The sequence below is a fragment of the Dermochelys coriacea genome, chromosome 16 (genome assembly GCF_009764565.3).
Source record: "Dermochelys coriacea isolate rDerCor1 chromosome 16, rDerCor1.pri.v4, whole genome shotgun sequence".
Lineage (NCBI taxonomy): Eukaryota > Metazoa > Chordata > Testudines > Dermochelyidae > Dermochelys > Dermochelys coriacea.
In genome coordinates this window covers 2,375,803-2,397,571 of record NC_050083.1, presented here as the reverse complement: position 1 = coordinate 2,397,571, position 21,769 = coordinate 2,375,803, and the positions used below count along the sequence as shown (strand labels likewise).

Below are 21,769 nucleotides of genomic sequence, written 5' to 3'. Positions count from 1 at the left end.
CCTTCTGGAGGCCTTGCGGTCCTGCAACACCCTGCCCCAGATAGAGCAGAGAGAAGTCCTCCACGCAACCTAGAGTGGCTGCAGAGAAGCAGCCAATCAGGAGGCAGATGGAGCAGCCAATCCGAGGCCAGAAGAGCCCTACATAAGACAAGCAGCAGAGCAGAGAAGTTTAGTTGCTGCATAGAGTATGAGGGAGGGAGGACTGGGTGTCTGGTTGGCTAGATGAGCAGCAGGCCACAGACAGCTCACTGCAGAGAGCTCACCAGGCAGAACTGAGCCCAGGGAAGGCTGCCAAAGACCGGATGGCTGGCTGGCTGGCTGGCGGGCAGGCAAGAGTAGCAGCAAGACCATGAAAAGATCAGTGCGGGCAGGCTGAGCCCAGGACCAATCCAAACCAGGGAAGGGTACAGAGGTCATAGAATCATAGAACTGGAAGAGACCGAGAGGTCTCACTCATGGAAGGATTATATTATCTAGACCATTCCTGACAGGAGTTTGTCTGACCTGCTCTTAAAAATCTCCAATGATGGAGATCCCACAACCTCCCTAGGCAATTTATTCCAGTACTTAACCATTCTGACAGTTAGGAAGTTGTTCCTAATGTCCAACCTAGACATCTCTTGTTGCAATTTAAGCTCGTTGCTTCTTGTCCTATCCTCACAGGTTAAGGAGAAAATTTTTCTCCCTCTTTGTAACAACCGTTTATGTCCCCCATCAGTCTTTTCCAGACTAAAAAAAACTCAGTTTTTTTCCATCTTCCCTCATAGGTCATGTTTTCTAGACCTTTAATCATTTTTGTTGCTCTTCTCTGGACTTTCTCCAATTTGTCCACATCTTTCCTGAAATGTGGCACCCAGAATTGGACATGCTACTCCAGCTGAGGCCTAATCAGCGCGGAGTAGAGTGGAAGAATTACTTCTCCATGTCTTTCTTACAACACTCCTGCTAATACATCCCAGAATGATGTTCACTTCTTTTGCAACAGTGTCACACTGACTCATTTAGTTTGTGGTCCACTATGACCTCCAGATCCCTTTCAGTAGTACTCCTTCCTAGGCAGTCATTTCCTATTTTGTATGTGAACTGATTATTTAGGAAGCAACAGATTGCATTTTGTGGCAAAGTACCTTGTTCGCCTCAGCAGGCCCAGTTCTTTTTAGCCTTGGAGACACATGTTTGGGCAAGGCAGTCCTTCTAGGTGGCACAAGGTCAGGCTATACCTTTACTCAGCAGTCCCTTGTGCCCATTTTCCTTTCCCTCTGGGGAGGGAATGCAGCCTCCCTTCCTGGAAAGGTTCGGTGTCTTGCTGCTCCCGGCCTACTGGCAGCTTCCCTGCTTCTTTCACTCCTCCCCTACCCCCACCTTTCCTTACAGGGGAGGGTTTTAAAAGGTCTCAAGCAGTTAGTTAGCAGAACCTAATTGGTTCTCTAGCAACCCTTTTTCAGGTGAACCTTATTAACCCGTGGTTACCTCTCCTCAGTTAATAGGGAGGGGCCTTTTAACCTGGGACTGACCCCGCTTTGTAGCTGTTTGTCCTGGGTTTACCACAATTTGTCTTTATTGAATTTCATCCTGTTTCTCCAGATCGTTTTGAATTTTAATCCTATCCACCAAAGCACTTGCAACCCCTCCCACTTGGTATCATCCGCAAACTTTATAAGTTTACTCTCTATGCCAATATCTAAATCACAGGTGAAGATATTGAACAGAACCGGACCCAGAATGATCCCTGTGGGACCCCACTCATCATGACCTTCCAGCATGACTGTGAACCACTGATAACTACACCTTGGGAACTGTTTTACAACCAGTTATGCACCCACCTTATAGTAGCTCCATCTAGGTTGCATTTCCCTAGTTTGTTTATGAGGTCATTCAAAAGTGCTACTAAAGTCAAGATATATTCCATCAACCACTTCCCCCCCCCCCCCATCCACAAGGCTTGTTACCCTGTCAAGAAAAGCTATCGGGTTGGTTTGACATGATTTGTTCTTGACAAATCCATGCTCACTTATCACCTTATCTTCTAGATGTTTGCAAACTGATTGCTTAATTATTTGCTCCATTATCTTTCCAGGTACAGAAGTTAAGCTGACTGGTCTGTAATTCCCCGAGTTGTCCCTATTTCCCTTCTTATAGGTGCCATTTTCCAGTCGTCTGGAATCTCTCCCATCTTCCATGACTATTCAAAGATAAATCGCTAATGACTCAGATATCTCCTCAGTCAGCTCCTTAAGTATTCTACAATGCATTTCATCATCATGCCCTGGTGACTTGAAGACATCTAACTTGTCTAAGTAATTTTTAACTTTGTTCTTTTCCTATTTTAGCCTCTGATCCTACCTCATTTTCACTAACATTCACTATGTTAGACGTCCAATCACCGCCAACCTTTTTGGTGAAAACCGAAATAAGTCATTAAGCACCTCTTCCATTCCACATTTTCTGTTCTTTTTCTTCCCCTCCCCCCCCCACATTGAGTAATGGGCCTACCCTCTCCTTGGTCTTCCTCTTGCTTCAAATGTATTTGTGGAATATTTTCTTATTACCCTTTGTCTCTAGCTAGTTTGATCTCGTCAGAGATGGGCACTGTTGGTCTGGTTGCAGACTGAGTCCAGGGACAGCTGCTGGAAAACCAGCTGAGGGTACTGAGATAGGCCCCAGATGGGTGACTGAAGAAGGCAGTGCCTCAGGGAAGAAGCCTTAGAGCTACAGCCCCATACCAGGGCCGAGAAAGAACTTGGACTATATACCCTGGAAGGGGGGACAGCGTGGGCGGCTAGGTCAGCGGAGAGAACCAGCAGCCAAGGGGGTGCTTGCGTGAGGCAGGCTCCACCCTGATGAAAAACCAAAAGCAGGCTCACACCTAACTGAGAGAAAGGGGGCCTGTGAAATGACTGTTTGCAGGCACAATTGGCCAGAGAAAAGGGGGCACATATGGGAGGTGGGTGGGTGCTGACACAGTTACAGGCATGCACCATGGCCCTGCTGCCTCTTCCCCTACCCGCTCCTGCCTCCTATGGTTGAGCTATGAAAGGGACTCCTAAAATAATCTGCTGCTGTTTTATTTTCTACATCAGCAATGTTCTGCTCACACTGTAAAAATTCCAGTTCCTTTATGCTGCCATAGCAGGAAGAAGAATTCTATCCCATCTCTGCAACTCAAGCAAGTATCTTTGAGTATCATTGACAAGATGCAGTAATTCTGTTTTTCAGTACTTCTTACTTGTATTAAATCTCTACATAAGATTATTAGAACTACAAGCATTTAAAAAATCTAATTCACTTTTCATCATTGTCCAGTATGGATTTACACTCCAATTGCACAGTGAGACTAGACTGCTCATTTTCACCTGCTGGTACTAAATGTACTAACGCAGTACTCTTGTACTTGAGAATCCAGCCTTCCAGGGACACATTTCAATAATATCTGTTTTCATTGAAAGAGCAAAAAAATACAATGAACATTTCAATTCATATTCACGTTTTGATAAATTTCTTCCTGTGATTTTTAACTACTGAGGACGTCTGTTTAAATGCTTGGTAATGTAATTACTGAGTGAAAGGATTAAAAAACAGGATTATTTGAATCATCAAGTAAGAGTGATGGGAACCCATTTTAAATCCAAGCTGGATAAAGCCGCAAGAGGCAGCTGAGGCTACAGAGGAATGCCTGCCTCCAAGGCAGAGACTATTCCTTCCCCAGGCACCCTCCATTCCCTCGCCCTTCTTACTTTTATAGTTCCAGTGGATGCTGGTGACTTGGATCTCCTGAGTAGGAATATATTCCTCAACAAACTTCTTCCCCTGGAGTCGATGCCAGAGTGTGGTTTTCCCTGTGTTCCTGTCCCCTCGGATTACAATTTTCACTGGGGGGGGGAGAAGAGCAAGTACAAAATTAAAGTTGATTAAAACAAATCTTGGGAATGCTTGGAAAACTTAAATTTGAAAATGTTATTCTGATGTAATTCGATCTTTCATGTTACACATGCATGGTATTTCATTACAAGATACGAGTAACAGCCATTTAAATTCCTGCTTACTCAGCTGCCTAATTTAGTTCACCAGGAAGAAAACTTCAAGATGAAACCACTTATCCTTACCCTTGGGGCCTTGCATAACTTCATTCTATGTCTCTGCCCTCATTTCTGCCTAGTTCCCATCCTGCTGCCTTCCCCCCCCCCCCACCACCACCCTGGGTAACTTTAACCCCTTCTCAAGTTCTTCCACACTTACCTTTGAGCTTGCACCATCCTCCTCCTCCCCCCAACATGCCCTCCCCTCATTTTCAAGTTTTCCTTAAATAGTTTTCTTATTCTCAAGAAAATAATGATCTCCTAAAGCTATCTGCACAACTTTGAAACTGGCCGGTCAGCTTGGATATATGAACTGCTCTGTCTGAGGGCTTGCCTCCTTGAGAAGGTTGTACCAGTTTTATTTAAAAGGTATGAATTTAAACTGATAGAATTACACTGGTGCAAATGGCTGTGTGGACACCCTTTGGTTTAAGCATGACCTATTTTAATTTCACTTAAGTTGATTAGAAACAAGTTTAAGCTAAAAACAAGCACGGCTTACAGTGATTTGCACTGGTTTAACTATTTCCCTGTAAACACCAATTTAAATTAAATCAGCGCATCTTATTTCTGTAGAGCAATCCTCTCATCTCTCATTTAGGGCACATCTACACTGGCAAAGTTACAGCGCGGGCAGTTACAGCGGCGCTCAGAGAGCGCTGAAAAGAAACCATTGTGTTCACATGGTCAGCTGTCTGCACAATAGCGTGTTCACACTTGCAGCAGTATTCAGAGTGGTGCACTCTGGGCAGCTATCCCACAGAGCACCTCTTTCTCTTCTGCCGCTAAGACTTGTGGGAAGACTGAGGGGGTCACGGGGCATCCTGGGTCCTTTCCCAATGACCCATGATGCATTGCTTCGCATCCCAGAAATCCTTGTGCCTCCATCAGCATTTGGGACCATCTTTCAACAGTCTGTGCTGCACGCCCTTCCTCCTTGGGCTGCAGGAATGGATCCCAAACTGTTGACCAATATGCTGCTCACTCCGACCAACACGTCACGAGTGGCAGTGGAGTTATTCCTTAAACTACAAAGGTAAGAGGAGCGAGACATTGATCTCCCCACGCATAGTAGCTACAACACAAGATTGCCTGTGGCATTCACAGAGGTGCTGACCACAGTAGAATGCCGCTTTTGGGCTCAGGAAACAAGCACTGAGTGGTGGGATCACATCTTGATGCACGTCTGGGATGATGAGCAATGCCTGCAGAACTTTTGGATGAGGAAAGCCACATTCATGGGACTGTGTGATGAGCTTGCCCCAGTCCTGTGGTGCAAGGACAGGAGAAAGAACTGCTGTTGAAGAAGTGTGCGGCAATTGCACTGTGGAAGCTGGCTACTCTAGACTGCTACCGATCGGCCTCTAACCAATTCAGAGTGGGAAAGTCGACCATTGGACTCATGTTGACAAAAGCCTGCAGGGCCACTGATCGCATCGTGCTCCGAAAGACCGTGATTCTGGGTAACATGCGTGACATTGGCATTCCCTAATGGCAGAGGGGCAACAGATGGCACACATATTCCAATTCTAGCACCAGACCACCTTGCCACAGAGTGCATTAATCGCAAGGGGTATTTCTCAATGATTCTCCAGGCACTTGTGAATCACCGTAGGAGGTTCACAGACATTAACACAGGCTAGTCCGGAAAGGTGCAGGATGCACACATCTTTCAGAACACTGACCTGTTCAGGAAGCTGCGAGCAAGGACTTTCTTCCCAGACCAGAAGATCACCGTAGGGGAAAATCAAAATGCCCACTGTGGTCCTGGGAGACCCCACCAACCCCTTAATGCTGTGGCTTATGAAGCCATATACTTGGCAAGTTCAAAGCAGCAAGGAGCAGTTTAACAGTCTGAGCAACTACAGTGACTGTTGAGTGTGCTTTTGGCCATTTAAAAATCCGCTGGTGCTGCCTCAGTGGGAAGCTGGACCTGGCTGATTACAATATTCCTATGCTTGTAGCCATGTACTGTATCACAATATTTGTGATGGGAAGGGTGAAAGCTTCACTCAGGACTGGACCGCAGAGGTTCAGCACCTGGAGGCTGAATTTGAACAGCCAGAGACCAGGGCAATTAGAGGGGCTCAGTGTGGGGCCATAAGAATCAGGGATGCCTTGAGGCAGCAATTTGAAGCTGAAAGCCATTTGTATTTGTTGCTATGCTCGGGAGTGCAGTGCTTGTAATGCTAGCAGGTGATTGGTGCAGACGATGCAATATGGGAGTTTAACATAATCGTAAGTTGCTTCGCAGGGCTCTTTTTGCTTTCAGTTAATAGAATAAAGATTGCTTTCAAACCAACACAATTCTTTTATTAAAAAACAACTAGAGGAGTGTGTCAAACCCCCCCAAAAAAACAACCTATCAGCAGTGAAGGGATGGGAGAAGGGAAGGTCCCAAGAGGGGGAGGAGGGGTCCCGGGATGGCTAAAGATTTTGTATGTCCAGGGATCATATCCAACCTTCTCCTTTGGAGTACAATGCAGCAGGTACTGTACTTCAGCAGGGCCAAACTGCAGAGGGAAGGGTGTTCAGCGCAATGGGTAGTGGGAGTCTGCAGTGCTGGACTGAGGGAGGAATGGAATGCTGCAGGTAGACACTGGAGCCAGGAGGTTGATAAGATTGTTGGCAGTGTCTGGGGGGGCGCATGGGAAAGAGCTTTGACAGCAGCTACAGGGGAGGGCGGGCGCGGAGCTGCTCGTTTTGAAGAGCTAGTGTCACCTGGAACGTGTCCTCTTGGCAGTCCATAACCTCGGCACTCTGTGGCTTTATTCTGGCGTGCCGTGTTCTCTTTTCGGTTCCTCTTCTTGCTGTCCCGCCACTCCTTCAGTGCCTTTTTCTCGGCAGCGGAGTGCATCATAACATCACACAGAAAGTCCTCCTTAATTCTTCTTGGCTGCTTTCTAATTCTGCGCAGCCGTTCTGCCGTCGATAACAAAGAGGGAGGCTGGGCTCCAAAGGTCATCTCTGAAGTTTAAACGCAACATTTTACAGAAGCAGTATTGTTTGCAACACAGATAACACTGATTCAGTGCTTTAAACACAGCCAGTACTCACACACCTGTCACTAACTGGCTGACCCCAAGCAAGCACACATGAGTCACGAGACCCCAAAAAGGTGAGCAGCCACAGGGGAGGGTAAATCACTCTTCCCGGACCCTGCTGTACACTGGGTACATGGCTCTTGGGGAAAGCCAGCACTGCGGGGGGGAGAGGGGCTGATAATCATTCCTGTCCCCATACTTTCCACAGGACGTGATCATTATGGAAGATATCTCACTGCTGAGGGTCAGCAGGGAATCAAGGGAGGGCCCCTATGCAGATCACCTCTGTGCAGCAATGCTGTCCCCCCCTAAACAGCACAGTGGCACGGAAATGTTACCATTCATGGGGCAAAAACAAAGCAGCTCTGCTGAAGAAACTGCAGCAGCGGATTGCTCAGTATCTCCATGAGAGTTTCCTGGAGGTCTCTAAGGGAGATTCCTGTGAAGTTAGGGGGTCAATCAACAACCTGTTCTGATGCTCAGACTAGGCATGCGGTGGGAGACAAGCCTGCTTTCTGCAACCCTTCTGCCCCCAACAACTCACTTCAGCGATTCCCAAGCTCAGATCCACTTACCGGGGGCCTTCTCTCCTGTTTGCACTTCGCCAATCTCCGACAGCTATGCCTGGCTAGGCTCCTCCAGGGTAGAAAAGAGCTCCTGGTTTCATGCATCTCTGGTCTCTGAGTCCCTCTCCCACTTCACATCCTCATCCAAGATTTCCTCCTCCTGGCTTGGTCCACTCTTGACTGGCTGTGAGCCAACAAAGTATCTTCAGGGCCTTTGCAGTGTAGGTGGGGTCACTGCCAAGTTTCACGTATAATTCTTTGTAAAACCAGCAGCTCGTGGGTGCAGCTCCGGAGCGGTGGTTTGCCTCCTGCACCTTGTGGTAGGCGTTTCGCAGCTCCTTCACTTTGACTCTGTGCTGCAGTGTGTCCCGGTCATGGCCCCTTTCTGTCATGCATCATGAAAACTGTCCATAGGTATCCTAATTCCTACAGCTGGAGCGTAGCTGGGACTGGACAGCCTCCTCTTCCCAAATGCTGATGAGGTCCAGCGGCTCAGCATTGCTCCAAGTGGGGGATTGCCTGGTGCATGGAGCAGGCATGGCCACCTGGAAAGATGCGCTGAGACCACTGCACGCATCACCAAGCAAACAGGAAGGGGACTTTCAAATTTCCAAAGGAATTTTTGGGGTGGGGATGACAGTTGGTCACCTGAGGGCAGGGCAGTAGAGTTCAAACCGATGACTAGAGAGGCGAGAACAGGCATTGTGGGACACCTCCCAGAGGCCAATCAGAGCGCTGTAATCACCATGGTGTCTATACTGGCAACAAAGCGCTGTAGCCCTGGCGCAGAAAGCTCTACGCCTCTCGTTGGGATGTTTTTTTACAGCACTACAACTGTGCACTAAGTGGCTTGGCAGTGTGTTCACCTCAGGAATTACAGTGCAGAAAGCCACTTTACTGTGCAGAAACTTGCCAGAGCCTTAGAGTGCAAGTGCCTTGCAGCAGGGACCACATCTTCTATTATACTCTTACCAAAAGCAGAACACAGCAGTGATTCTCAGCAAAGTAATACAGAAAAGTTGTGACAGTGTGGACTCACTGTGGAAGGTATATGTGCCTGAGGCAAAGTCAGAAAATACTACTATAATCAAATGCATTTGTAATGACTGGAAACCAACGGCATAGGCCATCAGTCTGCTCTAGTAAAGACTGAGAAACTCTGTGTACACACACACACACACACACACACTCACTCTGAAAAGCCACTCAATCAAGGAACCTAATTGTGTGTGAAGAAAAAAAACCCACGTACTCTAAGGATAAGAAGTTACCAAAACATCATGCTGAAAAACTAACAATATAAATGGAATTCACCACAGCTTCATCGAGCACATGATCTTAACAACTCAAAGATAAGCAATGAATTGTGTTATTTCTAGAAGCCTGCTCTCACCTTCAGAATGTACAGAAAGTATAGCAAATATGGCAGGAGACCAGCTTGGCTTACCAGAGAAATCTTCAGTGAGCTTAAACACAAAAAGGAAGCTTACAAGAAGTGGAAGCTTGGACAGATGACTATGGACAAGTATAAAAATATTGCTCAAGCATACAGGGGTGTAATCAGGAAGGCCAAAGCACAACTGGAGTTGCAGCTAGCAAGGGATGTGAAGGATAACAAGAAGGGTTTCTACAGATATGTGAGCAACAAGGTGGTGGTCAGGAAAAGCGTGGGACCCTTACTAAACGGGGGAGGCAACCTAGTGACAGATGATGTGGAAAAAACCTGAAGTACTCAACGCTTTTTTTGCCTCAGTCTTCACAGACAAGGTCAGCTCCCAGACTGCTGCACTGGGCAGCACAGTATGGGGAGGAGGTGAACAACCCTCAGTGGTGAAAGAGCAGGTTAAGAACTATTTAGAAAAGCTGGACATGCACAAGTCCATGTGGCCAGATGCAATGCATCCAAGGGTGCTGAGGGAGTTAACTGATGTGATTGCAGAGCCATTAGCCATTATCTTTGAAAACTCATGGCAATCGGAGGAGGTCCGAGACAACCGGAAAAAAGCTGAAGACAATTGGAAAAAAACAAATATAGTGCCCATCTTTAAAAAAGGGAAGGAGGAGAATCCGGGAACTACAGACCAGTCAGCCTCACCTCAGTCTCCCAAAAGTCATGGAGCAACTCAAGGAATCCATTAAGAAGCACTTGGAGGAGAGGAAGGTGATCAGGAACAGTCAACATGCATTCACCAAGGGCAAGTCATGTCTGACCAACCCAACTGTCTTCTATAATGAGATAACCGGCTCTGTGGATATGGGGAAAGCAGTGGATGTGATATACTTTGACTTTAGCAATCTCACACAGTATTCTTGCCAGCAAGTTACAAAAGTACAGATTGGATGAATGCACAAGAAGGTGGATAGAAAGCTGGCTAAATCGTCAGGCTCAATAGGTAGTGATCAACGGCTCAATGTGTAGTTGGCAGCTGGTATCAAGAGGAGTGCCCCACAGGTCAGTCCTGGGGCCAGTTTTGTTCAACATCTTCATTAATGATCTGAATGATGAGATGGATTGCACCCTCAGCAAGTTCATGGATGACACTAAGCTGAGGGGAGAGGTAGATACACTGAGGGGTAGGGATAGGGTCCAGAGTAACCTAAACAAATCGGAGGATTGGGCCAAAAGAAATCTGACGAGGTTCAACAAGGACAAGTGCAGAGTCCTGCACTTAGGACAGAAGAATCCCATTCACTGCTACAGGCTGGGGACCGACTGGCTAAGCAGTAGTTCTGCAGAAAAGGACCTGGGGATTACAGTGGATGAGAAGCTGGATATGAGTCAACAGCATTCCCTTGTTGCCAAGAAGGCTAATGGCATATTGGGCTGCATTTGTAGGAGCACTGCCAGCACATCAAGGGAAGTGATTATTCCCCTCTATTCGGCACTGGTGAGTATTGTGTCCAGTTTTGGGGCCCCCACTACAGAAAGGATGTGGACAAATTGAAGAGAGTTCAGCGGAGGGCAACAAAAGTGATTGGGGGCTGAGGCACATGATTTATGAGGAGAGGCTGAGGGAACTGGGCTTATTTGGTCTGCAAAAGAAAAGAGGGGGATTTGATAGCAGCCTTCAACTACCTGAAAAGGGGTTCCAAAGAGGATGGATCTAGGCTGTTCTCAGTGGTGACAGATGACAGAACAAGTTGCAGTGGGGGATGTCTAGGTTGGATAGTAGGAAATACTATTTCACTATGAGGCAGGTTTCACAGTGGTAGCCGTGTTAGTCTGTAAAACAACGAATCCTTATGGCACATTAGAGACTGAAGTTTATTTGGGCATAAACTTTCGTGGGCTAGAACCCACTTCCAAGGACTTCTCGTTTTCACTAGGAGGGTGGTGAAGCACTGGAATGGGTTACCCAGGGAGGTGGTGGAATCTCCATCCTTAGAGGTTTTTACGGCCCAGCTTGACAAAGCCCTGGCTGGGATGATTTAGTTGGGGTTGGTCCCACTTTGAGCACGGGGTTGGACTAGATGACCTCCTGAGGTCTCTTCCAACACCAGTCTTCTATGATTCAACATCAGGGTCTAGTTCTTTTAGACATTGGTCTAGTTTTCCAAGTTTGATTATCTTGTCAGATTAAATCAGAAATCATTAGGTGAAATCCTGGCACCACTGAAGTCAATGGGAGTTTTGCTATCAACTTCAATGGAGCCAGGATTTCACACATCACTTTGAGGCAAAGAATTTGTTCCTCCTTAGGAAATGGACTGCTCTTAAATGATTTCTCACCCCTGAAACTGTAACAAGTAATTAATATTAAATTCTGCATCATTTTGCCAAAGTAGCCTAATAACAAAAGGCAGCCCTTCGTCCAATGTTCATACTGTATCTAAAGCAAAGAGGTACAAGTGGAGGACTACTATTGCTTGTTTTCAAGATGTTTGTACCATGCACTTAAATATTTTAAATAATGTACAATATATAAGCAGCCATTAAAAATGTTAGTTAAAAATTATAGTTGCCCTTTTTTGGGACTATGTTTATATAATACATAACTTTAAAAGACCAAAAAGAAAGTTAAAATAATATGTAGTACTTATAGTGTTTTGCACCTATAGAGGTAGGTAAACATTATTATCTCCATTTTCAGATAGAGAAATACATACAGAAAGGTGAAAAGCTAATTTTTTTGGTAAGCAATTTTCCTTAAATCATGCAGCAAGTCAGCAGTAGGGCTGGAACAGGAGCCCAGGTCTCCTGCCTCAGAGCTATGCCCTTCCCAAAGGATCAGACTGCCTCCCCTCAAGAGTCCTTTAAAATCTATGTCCAATATTAAATTACAGCTTAGGTTATTAAAAGGGAAAGACTTAGAACTCAGATGTATCTTTCACCATTTATGCTGTTCACACATTTCAGTTTGAAAAAGGTAATTACATTGGCCAGTTTAATGTTTGCTTATAATTTGTGTCTATTTTTCCTTCTCTTGAATTGTGCTGTTGTGTTTGGGTTAACTCTTCAACAGTGTGTTAAAACAGAAAAAGTTTAGTTCCAAAGGCTTAGAAGTCAGGTCTTCTGAAACATTTTAACCACCACACAAAAACCTACATTTGAAACCCCCACTAAATTGAGGAGGACATTTTTATGTTAAGCAGCAAATGCATGGTATTTTAAGGTAAGGCAACCACCTCATTATTATCTCTCTTGGGGTGCCTACTGCTTATAACAGTAGGAGATGGATCACTGAAAAACTGCCCTGTTCTATTCATTCCCTCTAAAGTAGCTGGCCTTGACTATTGTCAGAAGACAGGATACTGAGCTAGATGGACCATTGGTCTGACCCAGTATGGTCGTTCTTATGCTGTGCAACTTGTGCCAAGACACTCAGAATAACCATTCAAATAACAATAGGGTGAATTTAACACTGCCTTTGTTTTTTTTAATTACAATCACACCCTCCTTATTATAGGGTAGGTTTTTAAAATGTAATATGCCCAAGCTATCTATTACTTCATTTATCATGTGTCAAACACTCTTGCCACTGCTGTATGTATGTATGTACGATAAGGTCCTGAGTATCATTTAAAAAAAAAAAAAAATGACATACAGCATCACCAGTAACTCAACACTCACGATTACCCAATTGTCCCTGGCCAACAGCCCTTTGGATGCTCCTCCTAAATTTGAAATGAGGAGCATCAATAAGGTACATATAGGTGTTACCACTTATGATAAAGTTAGGCTTGCAGCTTTAATTTGATCGTAAATAGTGGTTTAAATTAAAGCAACACCCACAGGTTTGTAACAAGCATCAGAAGTAATTTGTGGGGGACAGAAAAATGTGAGGAAAAAAGTAACAAGTCATTTAGTACATAGTACACTTTTCATCATCATTAACATGCTCTACAAAAGATGATTAGATTCCACTCATCATTACATCTAGAGAAACTGAGGAAGAGGCAAAGGCCCAAGGCCACATATTGAGTCTGTGGCTAACTACAATTAGACATCAGGAGCTTCTGACTCCCAACTCTGTCCTTGCTCCTCCAGAACGTTAAACTGAGGTGTGTTCACAGTTGCTACAATAATACAAATAAAACTATAACAAAGAAAATCAGGTTTCAAAACTTCATAAAAGGATACAATATATCCATGAGACCACTTTTCTACTTACACGGGGAGAAAAGCAGAAGACTGGTAGAATATTTGATTTCCCAAAACCAGTGGCCTCAATATTTCCTACTAGTGGGTGATTTTTAAGTAGTGCCTACACAGCATGTGTTTGTCAGTATTATACTGATTTATTTCCAAAGCTATCTATCTGAAAGGAGAACACAGACTTCTTCCTTTTGTTTTGTGACGTGCCTGCCCTGTCAAACAGAACAGTTTGCGGGAGGTAGCCCAGCGGGCTCCCATCTCCAGGCAAGAAAGAGACTATGACAGCTAGATCTTTCAAACTGCCTCACATCTTTTGCTCTGATCAGTTACCATCAATGGGTAGTTCTAAGGGAATCCTCAGACATATAATCCCAGAAAGGCTGGGAGATGAAGAAATGAACAAATGTGGCTGACTGCCTATCACCACCTTATGTAAACTTCCAGTTTGTAGTATGGCAGTGCTTATAGCTTATTTTCTTCTCAGATACTAAAAAGCCAAGTATGGTGGCATGCCCACAAGGCACAATGTGGATGAGGAGTATGTGAAAATACACATGTGGTACGATACAAATATGAAAATATATTTTCAAATATGATTCTCCATTGAATACTAGTGGCTGCTGCTTAGGCTATTAGGCCTTGCCCTATTCTGAAATCATACCCTACAAAGATGCCAACCTCTTCTCTTCATTTGAAAAGTCTATATTATTGGGCAGGGAGTGGAAGGGATTTCCTCAACAAAGTGCTTCGATGCATTTTTTCCTATAACCAATGCCAGCTGTCCAGAACTCATAAGCATAACTCAGCACTTCATATAGTTAAAAAACTATCCACCTTAAACATTCTACACAGATACGGAAACTGGCACAAAGAATCATAGAATATCAGGGTTGGAAGGGACCTCAGGAGGTCATCTAGTCCCACTCAGTGCTCAAAGCAGGAACGATCCCCAACAAAGAGGTGAAATGAGACAACCAAAACCACACAAGTCAGTATCTGAGCCAGATTTAGAATGTAGGAATTCTTGGCTGCCAGTCCATTAGCTATAGCTCTTATGAGCAATCCTTCAACAAGTCAGTGTATGAGCTAAATAAATGTGTGCTAAGGAAACAGAGTTCAGTTTCATGTTTTGAATGGATCATTTAAAAAAAAAAAAGTGAGTGACCATTTTTGTAACAGCCATGACAGCGAACCAAAAATTTGGATTTGTGCAAATGTAGGAAAAAAGGGGGTTAAAGGCATGACATTTATTTGTATACAATGGCTATGAAAAGCATTTTCATTTTTCCCCTTGAATTTCATTTTTTTTTTAAACTTACAAAGGAGCATTGGTGAAATAATGTAAGAGCTACAGCCTTGTCTTCTCCACAGCAACACCCTTTCTGCCTGACATCCCTTACTATCCTATATCCAACTCATGTTATAACTAAGGCTAAGATTGTATCATGGTTATTTTTAATAAAAGTCAGACATGTCATAGGCAATAAACAAAAATTCACAGAAGCCCTGACCTGTTTGACTTTTGCTACTACAGCTCCATGGTTTCCCCTGCCATCGTGGTGGCTGGGAGCTGTGGGGTTCCTCCTCTGTCCATGGCAGCTGCAGGGTGACGATATTGGCCAAAGAGAAAAAGGGACACCCCCAGGCGCTCACCTGAGGCGTCCTGCTGCCGCCCCCCCCCCCAACATGAGGCTGTTGCCCATCGCTAGAACCCTGAGGGCTCCTCAGGAGTTTGTCACCTATCACTGGAACCCTGAAGTGGGGCTGCTGTCGCCTGTCACTGGAACCCTTCCAGGACCCCACTGGCTGCCAGCTCCAGCGTCCCACAGCCCCTGAGGCTGAAGCACAGAATGTCACAGAGGTCTCTGGAAGTCACATGTAGCCTTAGTTACAACGCCTCATGCCAAGACTGTCCAACCTGTAAGGGCCACACACGCATGGCATTCAAAAATACATACACTATGTGGGTCTTAGGGGACCACCTCCCAAACCCTTTCCCAAGCGGGCCTGCATCTTCTGTAATTATTATACAAGAGCAACAGTGAGAGAAGAAAGAAAAGGAGTACTTGTGGCACCTTAGAGACTAAAATTTATTAGAGCATAAGCTTTCGTGAGCTACAGCTCACTTCATTGGATGCATTTGGTGGAAAAAACAGAGGGAGATTGATATATACACACACAGAGAACATGAAACAATGGGTTTATCATACACACTGTAAGGAGAGTGATCACTTAAGATAAGCCACCACCAGCAGCGGGGGGGGGGAAAAAGGAGGAAAACCTTTCATGGTGACAAGCAAGGTAGGCTAATTCCAGCAGTTAACAAGAATATCAGAGGAACAGTGGGGGGTGGGGCGGGAGGGAGAAATACCATGGGGAAATAGTTTTACTTTGTGTAATGACTCATCCATTCCCAGTCTCTATTCAAGCCTAAGTTAATTGTATCCAGTTTGCAAATTAATTCCAATTCAGCAGTCTCTCGTTGGAGTCTGTTTTTGAAGCTTTTTTGTTGAAGTATAGCCACTCTTAGGTCTGTGATCGAGTGACCAGAGAGATTGAAGTGTTCTCCAACTGGTTTTTGAATGTTATAATTCTTGACGTCTGATTTGTCTCCATTCATTCTTTTACGTAGAGACTGTCCAGTTTGGCCAATGTACATGGCAGAGGGGCATTGCTGGCACATGATGGCATATATCACATTGGTAGATGCGCAGGTGAACGAGCCTCTGATGGTGTAGGGCCTAATCACATCAGCCACACCATCAGAGGCTCGTTCACCTGCGCATCTACCAATGTGATATATGCCATCATGTGCCAGCAATGCCCCTCTGCCATGTACATTGGCCAAACTGGACAGTCTCTACGTAAAAGAATGAATGGACACAAATCAGACGTCAAGAATTATAACATTCAAAAACCAGTTGGAGAACACTTCAATCTCTCTGGTCACTCGATCACAGACCTAAGAGTGGCTATACTTCAACAAAAAAGCTTCAAAAACAGACTCCAACGAGAGACTGCTGAATTGGAATTAATTTGCAAACTGGATACAATTAACTTAGGCTTGAATAGAGACTGGGAATGGATGAGTCATTACACAAAGTAAAACTATTTCCCCATGGTATTTCTCCCTCCCACCCCACCCCCCACTGTTCCTCTGATATTCTTGTTAACTGCTGGAATTAGCCTACCTGCTTGTCACCATGAAAGGTTTTCCTCCTTCCCCCCCCTGCTGCTGGTGATGGCTCATCTTAAGTGATCACTCTCCTTACAGTGTGTATGATAAACCCATTGTTTCATGTTCTCTGTGTGTGTGTGTATATAAATCTCTCCTCTGCTTTTTCCACCAAATGCATCCGATGAAGTGAGCTGTAGCTCACGAAAGCTTATGCTCTAATAAATTTGTTAGTCTCTAAGGTGCCACACGTACTCCTTTTCTTTTTACTGATTTGAAGGTATACATTGTCCCCAAATGTGAAATAGTTATGGGTGAGGACAAAGTCACAAAGTTCAGCCACCATGTTGGCCGTGACATTATCGGGGATACTGTTCCTGACGGCTTGTAGTCCATCTTTGTGTGGAATGTTGGTGTAAAGGCTTCTACATCCATAGTGGCTAGGATGGTGTTTTTAGGAAGATCACCAATGGACTGTAGTTTCCTCAGGAAGTCAGTGGTGTCTCGAAGATAGCTGGGAGTGCTGGTAACCAAGGGCCTGAGGAGGGAGTCTACATAGCCAGACAATCCTGCTGTCAGGGTGCCAATGCCTGAGATGATGGGGCGTCCAGGATTTCCAGGTTACCATTCCACTCGATCCATTGTCTACAGCCAAGCGCTACGATATAACCGCATTTGCTCCAACCCCTCAGACAGAGACAAACACCTACAAGATCTCTATCATGCATTCCTACAACTACAATACCCACCTGCTGAAGTGAAGAAACAGATTGACAGAGCCAGAAGAGTACCCAGAAGTCACCTACTACAGGACAGGCCCAACAAAGAAAACAACAGAACGCCACTAGCCATCACCTTCAGCCTCCAACTAAAACCTCTCCAACGCATCATCAAGGATCTACAACCTATCCTGAAGGACGACCCATCACTCTCACAGATCTTGGGAGACAGACCAGTCCTTGCTTACAGACAGCCCCCCAATCTGAAGCAAATACTCACCAGCAACCACACACCACACAACAGAACCACTAACCCAGGAACCTATCCTTGCAATAAAGCCCGTTGCCAACTCTGTCCACATATCTATTCAGGGGATACCATCATAGGGCCTAATCACATCAGCCACACTATCAGAGGCTCGTTCACCTGCGCATCTACCAATGTGATATATGCCATCATGTGCCAGCAATGTCCCTCTGCCATGTACATTGGCCAAACTGGACAGTCTCTACGTAAAAGAATGAATGGAGACAAATCAGACGTCAAGAATTATAACATTCAAAAACCAGTTGGAGAACACTTCAATCTCTCTGGTCACTCGATCACAGACCTAAGAGTGGCTATACTTCAACAAAAAAGCTTCAAAAAACAGACTCCAAGGAGAGACTGCTGAATTGGAATTAATTTGCAAACTGGATACAATTAACTTAGGCTTGAATAGAGACTGGGAATGGATGAGTCATTACACAAAGTAAAACTATTTCCCCATGGTATTTCTCCCTCCCGTCCCACCCCCCACTGTTCCTCTGATATTCTTGTTAACTGCTGGAATTAGCCTACCTTGCTTGTCACCATGAAAGCTTTTCCTCCTTTCCCCCCCCTGCTGTTGGTGATGGCTTATCTTAAGTGATCACTCTCCTTACAGTGTGTATGATAAACCCATTGTTTCATGTTCTCTGTGTGTGTGTATATAAATCTCTCCTCTGTTTTTTCCATCAAATGCATCCGATGAAGTGAGCTGTAGCTCACGAAAGCTTATGCTCTAATAAATTTGTTAGTCTCTAAGGGGCCACAAGTACTCCTTTTCTTTTTGCGAATACAGACTAACACAGCTGCTACTCTGAAACCAGTGAGAGAAGAGTTACTATGGCAATTGGAAAGCTTCCCCCAAGACAGTGACAGAAAGCTTCAGTTCTATCATCAATATTAAAAACAGTAATCAGAACACAAGTACTGTCAAGTCATCAAACAAAACCCTTCCACAAGCTTTTAGCAATGTAACCAAGTTAAAATGGATGTACTTGCTAAAGAATCAATGGGACTATGCTTGGAGGCTTTAGAGTCTGCATTTTTGACCAGCTGTATTAATCTTAAAAATGGATATAGCCCCACACAATTACTACACATTCTAAATTACAGATTATTCTTAGTATGCCTAACAGATGCGAACCAAATGCTTCCTCTGGTATAACAAAGAAACATATACACATCCCAGCTCAGAAGTGCTGCTGACCATCCTTTCTACATTTCTAATGCTAGCCTCTCCCTTCCCCTGAACTATGGTTTCTATCCCACTCACATCTCCCCAGCTGTGCACACATGCATAGAAAACTATTCAAGTCCAACATTTACAAATCAGACATTATTCCACACTGCTGATCTCCTCTCAAGCCTTCTGCACTCTTCACTACCTACACTACCTCAAGCCTTCGTCACTAAGGGTGATCAGGCCAAACCCGAGTGGTGCTGCAATGCCGTGCAGCAGGTCACAATGCCTGGAGAGCCAGGTCCAGCTCCATGGGACAGGGACTGCTGCTGTGGGGGTGAGTGTGGAGCAGACTTGATCTGCAATGCCCCTGCAGGACCTCTCCTCTGCACCGGAATTAGGGTTGCAGTGCCAGGGCAAAGGGTACTGCTATGGGTGGCAGCACCACAGCCTCAGAGGGGCAAGGAGAAGGCAACAGCAGCGAGGACACTGCTGACTTACGGTTTTTGGCCCCTGGGTGGGTCACAAAAAGAGAGAAAATGCAGTTGCTAAATTGCTTAAGTGTTTTGGAACCACTGCCCTGTGTGTCACAATTATTACTTGTGCATGTATTTCACCTAGTGCCCCTCTGGGTCTCAAGAAATATTTTATCAGAAATAAGAGATGCTGCAATTGCCCACGAGAAAACATTCATTTAAATTTAAATGCCTATTGAAAAAGAATTCTAAAAAATGTACCTGCATAAACTGATACCCAATGAGAGACGAATGGACCTAATAAAACTAGATATGGTGCCTTCTTCACCTTTCATTAACTTTTACAAAGGCAAAATTCCACAATATTCACTTAATAACAAACAGCCATTAACACCTGAAGGGAAAGTACCATTTTCCTGGGATGTAGCAAAGACCATCCAAATGGGGGCGGGGGGAGGAGGAGGGGAATGGAGGGGAAAAAATTTCCTAGCATTTTAATGGACTAATCTTGAGAAATGTTGTGCTCCTATAACTGCCGATGAAGTCAGCAGAGGTACAGGTGGGGGGTGTAGGCATTCAGAACCACCCAGCCCCTAAAACAGGAAAAGTTTTTGAAACAAGCATTAAAGATCTGAGTTTTCTGTCTTTCAGCTAGAGATCTTTCTCCCTTTCCTTTCACTCCATCTCCCACATCTAGTAGAACTATTTAATGCCACAAACTGTTTCGGGGACAGTTTGTGAGAGCAGCAGCACACAAAACAAAGGGCTAGTATTGTATGGTTACAGTTTCATTCCTCTGCACGCAACAGCAGGAATGATGCAGCTCTCAGGGCATGGACCTTTCCAATCCGAGAGATTATTCCCCGCCCTCGTATTTCCGCACCCCCAAACTGTCAAGCTGCTACTCACTGTTATACTGGACCCCCTTGGCAAACCTCCTCTGCAGAGCCTGGTTCATGGACTGCAGCCCTGCAGGGATGTTCTTGTCGCGGACGGGAGCCTGGTCCGAGCCCACGAGTTTCTTCAGGGCCGAGAACATCTTCCTCGTCCCCCGCCTTCCCAGGGGCACGAACCCTTAACAGCGCGTAAGAAACGCGCCTCCCGCCGGAGCTCGGCAGCCGCCCGTCCAGGGCAGCGCACGGGGCGGGGGCGGTTTACGGGGCCATCGGGGGCCTAAGGAGACACAGTTCTGTGCCCCGGGCGAGGAATGCGCCCAAACCCCAGCACCCCGCTGCACTCCCAGGCCTGCCCCCCTGCGGGGCTGTTGGGCAGGACGCGGGGCGGCAGCTCAGGGCTGGCCCCGCACAGACCGAGCGGGCAGGGAGGTCCCGGCGCTGGGTCGGGAGGTTAACGCGGCATCCCCAGTCCTGGGGCAGAGAGCGGCGTGGCCGAGTCTCGACGCTGACCAGGGCTCCTCTGGGTCGGGCTCAGCCCCGCCAAGCGCTCGCAGGTGCCGCCGGCCGCTGACATAAGAGACATCGCTCGGCCCCCAACGTGGCCGCCATCTTGATCCTTCCGCTTTCCGGAGAGAGGGACGCACGCAGAAAGCGCAGCTACGGAACGGCGCGCGGGACAAGAGAGTGAAACTCACTCACAGCTGCTCGCCAGCCCGCCGTCCTATCCAGCCCCGCCCACTCAGCCATGTCCCGACTCAGCATCCCGCCCCCGCCGCACTGGCCCCGCCCCCGGCCCCCGCTTTGCCCCGCCCCTCCCCACCATCCGGCCCCGCTCTGCCCACGCAGCCCCGCCCCCGCCGCACTGGCCCCGCCCCCTGCCCCCGCTTTGCCCCGCCCCTCCCCACCATCCGGCCCCGCTCTGCCCACGCAGCCCCGCCCCCGCCGCACTGGCCCAGCCCCCTGCCCCCGCTTTGCTCCGCCCCTCCCCACCATCCGGCCCCGCTCTGCCCACGCAGCCCCGCCCCCGCCGCACTGGCCCCGCCCCCTGCCCCCGCTTTGCCCCTCCCCTCCCCACCATCCCGCCCCGCTCTGCCCACGCAGCCCCGCCCCCGCCGCACTGGCCCAGCCCCCTGCCCCCGCTTTGCCCCGCCCCTCCCCACCATCCGGCCCCGCTCTGCCCACGCAGCCCCGCCCCCGCCTCACTGGCCCCGCCCCCTGTCCCCGCTTTGCCCTGCCCTTCCCCACCATCCCGCCCTGCTCTGCCCACGCAGCCCCGCCCCTGCCGTACTGGCCCCGCCCCCTGCCCCTGCTTTGCCCCGCCGTTCCCCACCATCCAGCCCCGCTCTGCCCACGCAGCCCCGCCCCCGCCGCACTGGCCCCACCCCCTGCCCCTGCTTTGCTCCGCCCCTCCCCACCATCCCGCCCCGCTCTGCCCTCGCAGCCCCGCCCCCGCCGCACTGGCCCCACCCCCTGCCCCCGCTTTGCCCCGCCCTTCCCCACCATCCCGCCCCGCTCTGCCCACGCAGCCCCGCCCCCGCCGCACTGGCCCAGCCACCTGCCCCCGCGCCAAGCCTGCCTGGAGCGGCGCCCAGGAGCAGCCGGGCAGGGGGCAGGGCAGCGCGGGCCTCCCGCCGCGAGCCGGGCCCGGGGGTTGCGGGTGCTGGGCACTGGGATTCCACACGGGCCAGGGCCTGGCTGGGTTTTTATGGCTTTTCGAGTTCTCAGAAAGATAAA

General features: G+C 47.3%; 1 protein-coding gene across 5 annotated transcripts in view; it reads right to left on the bottom strand.

Moving 5' to 3' along the window:
• Positions 1 to 20,804, bottom strand: part of RABL6 (RAB, member RAS oncogene family like 6) — a 120,124-nt gene extending 99,320 nt beyond the window's left edge. Inside the window, exons 1-2 of one of the 5 annotated variants that reach the window (XM_038374518.2) lie at positions 20,049 to 20,804; positions 3,735 to 3,869 (exon numbers count right to left, since the gene is read on the bottom strand). In XM_038374518.2, coding sequence (XP_038230446.1) covers positions 3,735 to 3,869; positions 20,049 to 20,178 — 265 coding nt within the window. In that variant the 5' untranslated portion in view covers positions 20,179 to 20,804. Of the gene's footprint in view, positions 1 to 3,734; positions 3,870 to 20,048 lie in introns of those variants that run through there. The other 4 variants (XM_038374522.2, XM_038374521.2, XM_038374520.2 and 1 more) reach the window with 4 other exon arrangements.
• Positions 20,805 to 21,769: the final 965 nt, after the last annotated feature.